At 37.0% G+C, this 12690-nt stretch overlaps 1 protein-coding gene across 3 annotated transcripts in view; it reads left to right on the top strand.

The window, feature by feature from the left end:
- Positions 1 to 12690, top strand: part of RASA2 (RAS p21 protein activator 2) — a 124382-nt gene that overhangs the window by 106023 nt on the left and 5669 nt on the right. For all 3 annotated transcript variants that reach the window (XM_032408568.1, XM_032408566.1, XM_032408567.1), the window contains 4 exons: positions 9212 to 9294; positions 10021 to 10229; positions 10928 to 11031; positions 11381 to 11570. In XM_032408568.1, the coding sequence (XP_032264459.1) occupies positions 9212 to 9294; positions 10021 to 10229; positions 10928 to 11031; positions 11381 to 11570 (586 nt within the window). The remainder of the gene's footprint in view (positions 1 to 9211; positions 9295 to 10020; positions 10230 to 10927; positions 11032 to 11380; positions 11571 to 12690) is intronic.

The following is a 12690-nucleotide window of genomic DNA, read 5'->3' as shown; positions in this document are numbered from 1 at the left end:
TGTACAGCCGTACCTCAGAGATACGGTGGGTTTGGTTCCAGACCACAACAGTAAAGCTTATTCACAATAAAGTGAGTCAAATGAATTTTTTGGCTTCCCAATGTGTATAAAAGTTATCTTTATGCTCTACTGTGGTCTGTTAAGTGTGCAATAGCATTATGTCTAAAAAAGACAATGTACATACCTTAATTTAAAAATACTTTGCTTAAAAAAATGCTAACCATCTTCTGAGATTTCAGCAAGTTGTAATCTTTTTGCTGGTGGAGGGGTCTTGCCTTGATGTTTGGCTGCTGGCTACTCAGGGTGGTGATTGCTGAAGGTTGGGTAGCTGTGGCAGTTTCATAAAATGAGACAACTATGAAATTTGCCACATCAGTTGACTCTTTTTTCATGAATGATTTTTCTGTAGCATGTGATGCTGTTTGATAGCATTTTACCCATAGTAGAACTTCTTTCAAAATCCGAGTCAGGGGCGCCTGGGTGGCTCAGTCATTAGGCGACTGCCTTTGGCTCAGGTCATGGTCACGGGGTCCTGGGATCGAGCCCCGCATTGGGCTCCCCGCTCAGCAGGAAGCCTGCCTCTCCCTTTCCCACTCCCCCTGCTTGTGTTCCCTCTCTCGCTGTGTCTCTCTCTGTCAAATAAATAAAATCTTAAAAAAAAAAAAAATCCGAGTCAATCCTCTCAAACTCTTCCACTGCTTTATCAATTAAGTTTAGATAATGCTCTAAGTCCTGTTGTCATTTTACTAGTCTTCACAGCGTCTTCACAAGAATAGATTCCATTTCAAGAACTACTTTCTTTGCTCATCCGTAATAAGACTCCTCATCCATTAAAGTTTTACCTTGAAATTACAGCAGGTTAGTCACATCTTCAGGCTCCACTTCTAACTCTAGTTCTCATGTTCCTTCCAATACATCTGCAGTTACTTCCTCCACTGAAGTCTTAAACCACTCAAAGTTATCAGGGAGGGCTAGAATCAACTTTCTTCCAAACTCCTGTTAATGTTGATATTTTGACTTCTTACAAATCACAAATGTTCTTAATGGCATCTAGAATGGTAAATCCTTTCCAGAAGGTTTCAGTTTATGTTGCTCAGATCCTTCAGAGGAACCACCATCTGTGGCAGCTATAGCCTTATGAAATGTTAACTATTAAGACTTTAAAGTCAAAATTACTCCTTGATCCATGGGCTACAGAATGGATGTTGTGTTGGCGGGCATGAAAACAACACTAATCTCGTTGTATATCCTCATCAGAGCACTTGGGTGACTGGGTACATTGTCAGGAGCCTTAATATTTTGAAAGGAATGTCTTTTTCTGAGCAGTAAATCTGAACAGTTGGCTTAAAATATATACTACATTATGTTGTAAACAGATGTGCTGTCATCCAGGCTTTGTTCCAATTACAGAGCACAGGCAGAGTAGATTCAGCGTAATTTTTAAGGGCCTTAGGATTTTTAGAATGTAAATGAGCATTGGCTTCAACTTAAAGTCAGCTACATTTGTTCCTAACAAGAGAGCTTGTCCTTGAAGGCTTTGAAGCCTTGAAGCCAGGCATTGACTTCTCTCTAGTTGTGAAAGTCCTAGATGGCGTCTTCTTCCAATATAAGACTTTTATCTACATGGAGTATCTGTTGTTTAGTATAGCCACCTTTATCAATTATCTTAGCTAGATCTTCTAAATAACTTGCTGCAGCTTCTACATCAGCACTTGCTGCTTCACTCTGTACTTTTGTGCTATGGAGAAGGCTTCTTTCCTTCTTTTTCTGCTAGCTTCAAACTTTTCTTGTGCAGCTTCCTCACTTCTATTAGCCTTAATAGAATTGAAAAGAGTTAGGGCCTTGCTCTAGATTAGGCTTTGGCTTAAGGAAATGTAGCTGGTGTGATCATCTGTTCTGACTGCTAAAACTGTCTCCATATCAGCAATGAGGCTGTTTCAATTTGTTATCATTCATGTGTTCCCTGGAGTAACATTTTAATTTCCTTCAAGAGCTTTTCTGTTGCATTCACAGCTTGGCTGTTTGGCACAAGAAGGCCTAGCTTTCGGCCTGTCTTGGCTTTTGACATTCCTTCCTCACTAAGCTTAATAATTTCTAGCGTTTGATTTAAAGTGAGATGTACAACTCTCCCTTCCACTTGAACACTTAGAGGCCATGGTAGGGTTATTAATTGGCCTAATTTCAGTATTGTTGTGTCTCAGAGAATAGGGAGGAGCAAGGAGAGGGAGAGACATGGGAGAATGGCTGGTTGGTGGAACATTGAGAGCACACACAACATTTATCAGTTAAGTTTGCTGTCTTATATGGGCATAATTCATGGTACCCCAGAAGAATTAGAGTAGTAATATCAAAGATCACTGATCACCATAACAAATATAATAATAATGGGAAAGTTTGAAATATTGTGAGAATTACCAAAATGTGACACAGACACAAAAAGAGCAAGAAAAATGGTACCAACAGACTTGCTTGCTGCGGGGTTAGCACAGGCCTTCAGTTTATTAAAAAAACACAGTATCTGTGAAGTGCAATAAAGCAACACACAATAAAATGAAGTGTGTCAGTATTAGACTAATTCTTTCATAGATAACAACTTGGAAGACTATATAAGGCAACTCTGAAGGATTTGACCCTCAAAAATGGGAGACATGCTGGAATATTATTATATGGCTTTTCTCTCTGAAGGCACTCCTAGCCTGTGCAGTGTGAGATGGCTGAAATTCAAGTAGGAAGCCACAGTTTTATTGGCTTGAGGTATTAGAAGATACAGTTCAAGACTGCCAGAGGAGCTGGAAATTGAGGGAAAAGAGGATGAGCCTTCCAATCTGTATATGAACTCCCTGGAAATCCTTGGCTGATTCTTCAACTGCTTATGCAAGGGGGAAGTTCAAAGAAGCTACTGAAAAGTAGTAACAGGAAAGACTTAAAAAGATGAACAGAAATTTCAATTCCTTTTCTCCCCAGGAGAAACATTTTGGAATTTTAGAAGGGCTTAATGAACACCCTGGGGTTTTCATTGAAATAGCAAAAAGGCAGTGGCTCAGCAGTAAAGACTGTCCTAAGATTAAGAATAAGGTATAAAGCCAAGTCTCAGAGTGATTTAACTAATGTAACTGTTCAAGGGAAGGTAACTGAATACAGTCTCTACAGTGTGTCATTCCTTATGTCCAGTATACAATGAAACATTAACAAGTTTGAGAAGAAACGGTAAAATAGGATATACAGACATGAACTTTAGAGGTATTACAAGTACTTGAAGGACTTGATGTAAAAGATAGTCATGAGTAAAGAAACGAAGGATTTCAGCAAAAGAAACATTAGAAACTATTAAAAGGAATCAGATGGAAATCTAGAAGTGCAATATTTCAACTGAAATATTAAAGAAAAGTTCAGGGAACTTGAAGATAGATTAGTAGAAATTATCCAATCTGGGAACACAGAGAAAAAAGACTAGGAGAGAAAAAAAACAAACGATAGAACCTCAGTGGCTTTTGGAACAATATCAGACAGCCTAACTTGTGCCTGGTTGGTGTCAGAAGGAGAGTAAAGAGTAGAGCAGAAAAAATATTTAAAGAAATAATGGCCTCAAATGTGGTGAAAAACATTATTTTACAGATCTAAGAAACTCAGTGACCTCCAGGTGTGATAAATACAAAGAAAATCACACTTAGACATATAGTAATTAAATTAAACCAAAGAGATACAGAAAATCTCAAAACCAGAAGAACAGAAGACAAATTGCATACAGGAGAACAATACGCTTGACAGCTAACTTCTCATAAGAAGCAACCAAAGCAAAAAGACAATAGAATGACCTCTTTAAAATGCTGAAGAAAATAAAACTCTCAACCTAGAATTCTAGTGAAAATTTACTTTAAAAAGGAAAATATCCTTTAGGTAAATGAAAGCTGGGAGACTCCATTGCAAACAGGTTTTCACTGTAGGAACGCTAAAGGAAATTCTTCAGGTTGAAGTGAAATAACACCAGATGGAAACTTAGATCAACAGGAAGGAATGAAGAACACTGGAAATGGTAAATATGTAGGTAAATGTAAGAATGTCTTTTCTCTCATTTTCCTTAAAAAGCAACTGTTTAATAAGCAAAATTTGTAACATTTAATTGCACAGTTTATAACAAATGTAGATGTAAAATATAGGACTAGAGTAAATTATTTGCAAAGCTCTTACATTTAATGTGAAGTGACACAATAATTTTAATTTTTTAATTTTAAGTAGACCATAATGAGGACTGTATACTATAATTGCTAGAACAAAAACATTTTTAGAAAAAAGTATAGCCCATCCCCTCTCCCTTACCCCAAAAGTAAATAAATAAATATGGCAGGAGAGGAAGAACAGAGGAGCAAAGATCAGATGCAATAAATGGGAAACAAAATGAAACAAGAAATAGCAAAATGATAGCTTAAACACAGTCATATCAATAAATACAATAAAGAGAACATCATATCCAAGATCAGGAGCAAAGCAAGGATTATCTACTTAGATCATTTCTACTCAACATTGTCCTGGAGGTTGTAATGTAATAAGGCCAAAAAAGGGAGGGCGGGGGAGGCATACATAGAATATCCTAAGGAATCTTCAAAACAAGTACTTGAACCAATAAATGAATTTAGTGAGGCCGTGGGATACATGATTCATATATACAAATCAGCTGTATTTCTATACACTGGAAGGAAATGGTTAGAAAATGAAATTTTTAAAATACCATTTACAGTAGCTCTCCCCCCCCCAAAAAAATAATTAGGAATAAATTAACCAGAGAAGTACAAGACTTCTTTTTTTTTTTTTTTTTAAGATTTTATTTATTTATTAGAGAGAGACACAGCGAGAGAGGGAATACAAGCAGGGGGAATGGGAGAGGGAGAAGCAGGCTTCCCGCGGAGCAGGGAGCCCGATGCGGGGCTCGATCCCAGGACCCTGGGATCATGACCTGAGCCGAAGGCAGACGCTTAACGACTGAGCCACCCAGGCGCCCCGAGAAGTACAAGACTTCTGCACTGAAAACTACAGAACATTGCTAAGATAAAATAAAGAAGACGTAAAAGGTGTACATCATGTTTGTGGATTTGAAAATTCAATATTTTTTAAGAAGTCACTTCTCAAACTTCTCAAATTTATCTTGATTTTAACACAGTCCTTCCTACTTCAAATCCCAGAAAGCTTTTTTTGTTATATTCACAAAGTTGTAAGATCACTAGTTCCAGGACATTTTTTCACCCCAGAAAGAAGTCCTGTGCCCATTAGCAGTCACTCTCCATACCTCCATTCTCCTAGCTCCCAACAACCATCTATTTACTTTCTATGTCTATGGATTTGCCTATGCTGGGCATTTCCTGTAAATGGACTCATAAAATATATAACCTTTTAAGAGTGGCTTCTTTCTCTTAGCATAATGTCTTCCAAGCTCATCCATGATCTAGCATGAGTCAGTACTTTATTCCTTTTATGGCTGAATAATATTACATTGTATGGATATAGGCCAGATCTTGTTTATCCATTCAAAAGCTGGACAGATTGTTTCCAGTTTTTTCCTATTATGAATGATTTTGCTCTGAATATTCCTGTATAAGTTTTTGTGTGGATATAATGTTTCTTGGTTCTTTTGGGTATATATGCCTAGGGATGGAATTGATGAGTCATATGGTAACTCTAGGTTCAACTTTTTGAAGAGGTAATAGAAATTTTAACTGAAACTGGGTTTCATTCATCTTTTTTTTTTTTTAAGATTTTATTTATTTATTTGACACAGAGAGAACATAAGCAGGGGGAGCTGCAGGCAGGGGGGAGAGAGAAGCAGGCTCTCCGCTGAGCAGAGAGCCTGATGCGGAGCTCAAACTCAGGACCCTGGGATCATGACCTGAGCCAAAGGCAGACGCTTAACCAACTGAGCCACCCAGGTGCCCCTTAAGGGGAAATTTAATGCACTCACATTTATTGTGATTACTATGATTACTGCTTTGTTTTGTATTTTCTGTTTACTAGGCTTTTCTGTTTATTAGGTTTATTTTTCCTTTCCTGCCTTTTTATTGGACTAATCAAGCCCTTGATTGCATGCTTTCCCCCCCCCCCCGCCCCCCCCCCCCGTGAGAGAATTTGGGCATCCTATTTGTACTCTAAGATTGTTAACAGACAAATTTAAACTTACATGTTTATCTTAATGTCTACAGTTAATCAAAGTCCCCATTCACTTAGGAAAAGAATAATAGGTTGCTTTGAATTTATTATTTTCCCAAGCATCTCCTTAATGAAGTTATATGGAACTGTAAGACTAGGTTCTCTTTTTCTTTTGCCTTCTTACATTATTCTTGCATGATTTTCTATCCATGTTTGTCAGTTTTGCTGATTTCTTTGCTCAGCACTGTTTCTTACATATTTGCCTTTTCCTGCATTTATTATTTATTTTGCAAGAGTGCTTCCTCAAAGAATTATTTCAGTAGGGTTTATGGCTGGTAAATTTTCTGAGTCCATGCATATTTTTTTAAAAGTCTATTTCACCCTTACTCTTAAATGATAGACAATTTAAAATCATTTTCCCTGAGAACTTTGAAGATACTACTCCATGGTTTGCTAGTTTCCAGTGTTGCTGGTGAGAATTTTGATGTCAGTCTGATTGTGTCTTGATTCTTTTCCCTAGTAACTGTTAGGAATTTCTTTAGCCTTCAAGTTCTAATATTTTACTCCCCAGTGTGAGGTTATGGACTTTTTCCTTCCGTGCTGCTCAGCACTTGTTGGATCCTTTCAGTCTGGAGATTTCTGTTTTTTATCTCTGGGACATTTTCATTGGTCGTTTTCTCCTGAACACTCTTTCTGTTCTGTTTCTGGAATTCTTATTAGGTATTAAAATTTATACATCCATCCATCATGGCTCTTAACTTTTTTAACTTTCTCTTTCTTTGTCCTTTTGTACTGTATTTTTGGAGAGTCCTCAGTAAAATCTAATCACCTTGCAATTCATTTCAGTTAACACTAGTAACTGTGAAGTTAACTCTAATGACATCATGATAATATATGTGCCTGGGAGCAATATACTTTCTCTACATATGCTATGTTATAATTTGCCCAGAAATGAACAAATATAGCAGTTCTAGGGTATATGATTGCTTTGTGTGTTAAACAGATCTAAAGATAGAAACTTCCTGCAAAATTACTGAATTCTCTGGAATCTCTGTGGTGCTATTCCATGTAGATCAGTACCCAGAGGTACTTCATTGTATCCTTCATTTCCTCAGATGTTATCCTCTTTGTTGTATCTGTGTCTCTCTTTCAGGGTACTGATTTCCCTCATCGTTTGGTGATCTTTTTGGTGATTTGCTCATCTGTGTGTTTTTACACTCTGTTCCCCTGCTTGAGTGTTCGGTAGCTTACTGCCAATGGTTGTGAGGGAGGTACAGAACAAGCTGCCGAGGGGCAAGCCTGCTGCTTGTCTTCTGGTGTGCGTGCTCTCCTTCCCTCCTGGGGGCCAGCGACTACCTGTGACAGAGCACCGCTCTGCCACCCTAGTAGGCATCATTACTGCTTAGCCTGGGAAATAAACCTCTGTTGACTGCCGCTTGGTACAAGCTGAGGGAGGGGGAGCTCTTCCAGACTCAGCTTACCTGTTAATCATCCTGATGTATGTCTGAGTGTGTGTGTGTGTGTGTGTGTGTGTGTCCTTGTGTCCCCAATCCCCAGCTCTCTGTGTCCAGTGACTCTGGCTTGAAGCTGTCTTCTGACTACTCCTACTTACGCAGATGTCTTTTCCTACATGTTCGGGCTGTGGCTTCCTTCAGTTTACTCTCCCCTCCCCCCGCTGCCATAAATTTGATCTTGTCTGCTTCCAGGATACTGCTGATAGTCTTATTTTCTCATGCACTTAGGATTTGTATTTGTTGAATTTAAATGTTGTTTCCTGAGAAAAGTTTTCCCTAACCATCCAATTTAAAGGAACTTCCCAGCTACTTTCTATTATATCACCTTAGGTTATTTTCATTATAGCATTTATGTCTACCTAATATTTGTCTTTTGTCAGTCTTTCCAGACCTAAATGCACACTTCATTAGGGGCCTTATATGTTCTGTTTACTGCTGTATCCCAGGTGGTTAGAAGAGTGTCTGGTATATACTAGACATTAAATGTATGATAGTTTAATTAAGTAACTTTATCTTTTCTAAAAAATTATACATCAGATCTGCTTGAATTACACAAATTTTAGATTTTATACCAGCAACCGGGCTTAACATATACTTTGGGTTAACCTGTCTGTTCAAGACCCAAAACATTTACTAACCAAATAATTGTCTTTGACCAAAAAGGTGTACATTAACCCATGGACCAGTATGAACGTAAAGTTCTTAACTTCCAGCGCTTCAGTATACATGTCATTAAACTCTGCTTTAAACTCTGGGAGAATTAAAGCAAAGCTTCGATTTTTCTAAGAACATTACAAAATGACCAGGAAAAGCCATAATTATATTTGCTTACAGTTTCTATGATATGAGATACAGTCTATTCTCAGGTAAATTGTAAATCAAAATGCGTCATATCATCATGCCATATTATAATGGAGCTCCTTTAAAAGGCAAACCCAAATTTCCAAATTCTTAGATTAGGTGTAAAGGATTCACTCTACCAAATAAAATTTTTACTCTTGTTCCCTATATCCCTTAGAGTAAATTTGGTAGTTCTAGTCATCTGATCAGCCAATATATGATAATAATAAACAACTTTTCAATTTTAAATCATTGTTTTCAGGGTCAATCCCTTAAGTATTAGACTGTTAAAACCAGAAAAATCCACTTAGCAGTCTGATTCACCCCTTACATGAGAACTCCCTGAAAGAAAATTACATGTCTGGGCAAGTATTGACCAGGCCTCTACTGCTAAGTATATTATTTTTTCAGTTCCCATATAATTGTTACAAAATACAACAACATTCCAATTTTCTATATCAAGATCAAATTTATTCCCATATTTTTCTTTAAAAATGTTTTAAATTTTATATTGAAAAACATAAAGAGAAAGTAACTTTCAGAAAACAAGCAAAATTCATCTGTTCCATAAAACAAAGAATACTTATATGTACATCATTAGGAAATCTTTAGGTTACTTATATTCCTACTATGAAGAGGATGAGCTTAAACCTTATGTAATTAACCTCTTAAAATTCTGATGGAAATCATTTTAATTTTGTTCTACTTCTTTTATTATTTAGGCAAAGATGCAATTTACACAATTCCAGTGAAAAACATTCTTGCTGTGGAAAAACTGGAAGAGAGCTCTTTCAACAAGAAAAATGTAAGTTACATGAATAATCACTTAAAACTTTTTAAATTGCACATATTACTTGATTGAAAATTTTCAAGGTTGTTTTGTATTTGCCATTAATCATTACTATTTTAATTAATTGTTGACTAGAACTGTCTTAAAATTGTCCATTATTTTTCCTGAAACTAACATTGTGTCTCCACTATACTCAAATAAAAATTTTTTTAAATGTTTAAAAATTTTTTTAAATAAATAAAATTGTCCATTGTGATTGATGCCTTATATAGTCTGCCTAGCCTATTAAGTTAAAGGTACTTTTCTCAGTACTTCTCTAATCTGACCTTTCAACTTGACATTCAAGTCTTTAATAATATAGTCCCAGCCAGTCTGTGCAATCTTATATACTGTATACTCAAACCAGTGAGGGTGATTTCCTGTTTCTCTGTATTCTCCCACTGCTTTGCCCTTACTCATACTTTTTCCTCCATCTGCAGTTCCCTTCCTTCATTCCTATTTATATGATAGTCCATTCTTTGGACATGTGTGACTTCTAAAAATTATATTCTATTGTACTTAGTACCATGTGACTCAGATTGTCCTTGGAACTAATTTACTTGAAAAGTAACAATTTGTAAGATACCTGAGCAGCAGTTATCTAGCCAAGCAAACTATTTTTCTCTTATATACCTTTTTCTGTTTGTACTGTGTTGGTTTTTAGACTCTGTTACTAACTTTTTATCTTAATTGCCTATGAAGATGTTCCAAGTAATACATATGGAGAAACCACTCTATGTCCAGGCAAATAATTGTGTAGAAGCTAATGAATGGATAGACGTACTCTGCAGGGTGAGCCGATGCAATCAGAACAGGCTCAGCTTTTATCACCCCTCTGCATATCTCAACGGAAACTGGCTCTGCTGTCTGGAGACCAGTGAGAACGCTCTCGGCTGCAAGCCATGTACTGCGTAAGTTTCTTTCTGATTAAAAAAAGCAGTGTGGTATATCAATAGAATGAAATATTATCAGCCATAAAATGGAATAAAGTATTGATACATGCTGCAACACGGGTGGACCTTGAAAACATGCCAAGTGAAAGAAGCCAGAAACAGAGGCCGTATACTATATGATGACTTTTATAAAAAAAATCCAGAATAGGTAAATTTATAGACAGAAAGTAGATTAGTGGTTGTGATGCCTGGAGGGAGGAAGGTTTGGGGAGTGCTAATGGATACAGGGTTTCTTCTTGGGGTGATGAAAATGTTCTCAAATAAATAGTGGTTGGCACAAGTCAAAAAAAGTGGGGTGGGGGGAGCAATGTCGAAGTAGATGCATAAGCCTGAGCAAGGAAGGACTTTGCATTCTCTTTCTAATTGTATGGAACAGCCATTGTAGCCCTATGGACTTAAGAAGTAATGTATTGCTTTTGTGATGAAGCATAGGTGTTATGAAAATGATTTCTCTTTAGATTGGATTTTGGATTAGAGTTCTATAATGACCAAACCTCTCTTGGCCCCATTTTATTAAATTGTCAAATGAGACTAGATTTCTGAGTTTCCTCCTGCAAAGTTCTGAGGTTCTGCTTTTTAATCCCAAGTCACCAAAAGTTTTTGGCATGTTAACAAAATGAAATTTTTCAGTGTCTTTAATTTCATTTTTATCATAGAGGTGTCCCTGCAGACATCCAAATAGATATTGATGAAGACAGAGAAACAGAAAGAATTTATTCCCTTTTTACCCTCAGTTTACTTAAGCTGCAGAAAATGGAAGGTAAATATACAATTAAAATATTTTTATATAACCACAATCCTTTGTTACCAATTCCTGAAGTAATTGCTTTGGCATTGTCTTAAAGTTGAAAATACTCAAAGCTTTACCAAAATGTTACTTATGTGGACATTGATAAACTCCCAAAGGGGTGTTTTTCACAGATACTCACAAAGATACTGTTTTTGCATAAATGTGCTGTTCGTAATTAATAAAATGAAAGTATGTGGGTTATCTGTGCATTTCCAGGGGAAGTCTTCCCAGCTTGAGACACTCAGAAAGTTCTTACGTATACTAAAAATTACATTTATGAAATTAGTTTTCTGATAAGAGATTTTACTGCTCCTTTTAGAGGCTTGTGGAACGATAGCAGTCTACCAAGGACCACAGAAAGAGCCTGATGATTATTCTAACTTTGTAATCGAGGATTCTGTAACAACCTTTAAGACAATTCAGCAAATAAAAAGCATCATAGAGAAGCTAGATGAACCTCATGAAAAGTATAGGAAGAAAAGATCAAGTAGTGCAAAATATGGGAGCAAGTAAGTATTCTTAAGATTCTTTAAACATATTTGTAAACATTGTTTGAGATTCCAACTACTACTCTTTACTCACACCTGACATGCAGGCTTCCTGCTTACCTTCATCTTTCAAGACCCAGCTCAGAACCTTTCTCTTGTGAAAAAGTTCCCCTGGACACTCACACAGTGGTCTTTGTCTTTGCAGTTCTGCTATTGTTTCATTATGTTGGTGCTGTAGTTCATCACCACTTTTAATGTTCTAATTATTTCATTAAGTCAAATACGTAGTAGCTTTTGTTTTTGTTTTGTTTTTACCCTTCCTCTTCCATCTTAGTATCTTCTACAGTGCCTTATACATACTAAGTACTGAAAAAAAACATAACCTGTGAAAATGCTACAAGTACTTTATAGTTGATTCTTTGGACCCACCTCAGATGTAGGTGACTATTACAGTGGATAACAGCAGCAACATCTAACACTTTATTAGGAGCTTAGTCCACCACCAGGCAGTGTACCTGTTTTACATCATATTATGCAGCGTGTTTTTAGAATCCCCACTGAGGTGGCTTAACCAATAGGAAAAATTTTATTTTAATTTAATTTTTTTTAAGATTTTATTTATTTATTATTTGAGAGAGAGAGCACGAGCTGAGGGGAAGGGCAGAGGGAGAGGGAGAAGCAAACTCACTGAGCACAGAGCCTGATGCGGGGCTCAATCACAGGACCCTGAGATCATGACCCAAGCTGAAGGCAGACCCTTAACCAGCTGAGCCATCCAGGCGCCCCACAAGGGGAGATTTTTTAATCTCACAAATTAAGTCCTAACTTCCATAGTTGGTTGGTCCAGCAGCTCTATATTGTTACCAAGGACCATCCAGCCACTTACCCATCCTCAACAAGATGATTTCTGTATTCCTAAGGTTTGTCCCTTCATGGTCATGGATGAGCTGCAACAGTTCACTGTTTTTATATAATAGTATCCAGAGGCAGAAAGACATTATTTCCTTCTCACTAAGAGAAAAGAACCTTATCTAAAGTTACCCCCAGCTTTCCCTGGAACATGGGGCTGCACAGTATCAGCACTAGGATCAGAGTTCTGTTTGCACAGAGGTGAATAGGGAGGGGATAGTTCTTAGACCAC

The sequence above is a fragment of the Phoca vitulina genome, unplaced genomic scaffold (genome assembly GCF_004348235.1).
Source record: "Phoca vitulina isolate PV1807 unplaced genomic scaffold, GSC_HSeal_1.0 scaffold10, whole genome shotgun sequence".
Classification (NCBI taxonomy): Eukaryota; Metazoa; Chordata; class Mammalia; order Carnivora; family Phocidae; genus Phoca; species Phoca vitulina.
The sequence above is the reverse complement of the archived record's forward strand: the minus strand, read 5'-3'. Positions and strand labels throughout refer to the sequence as shown.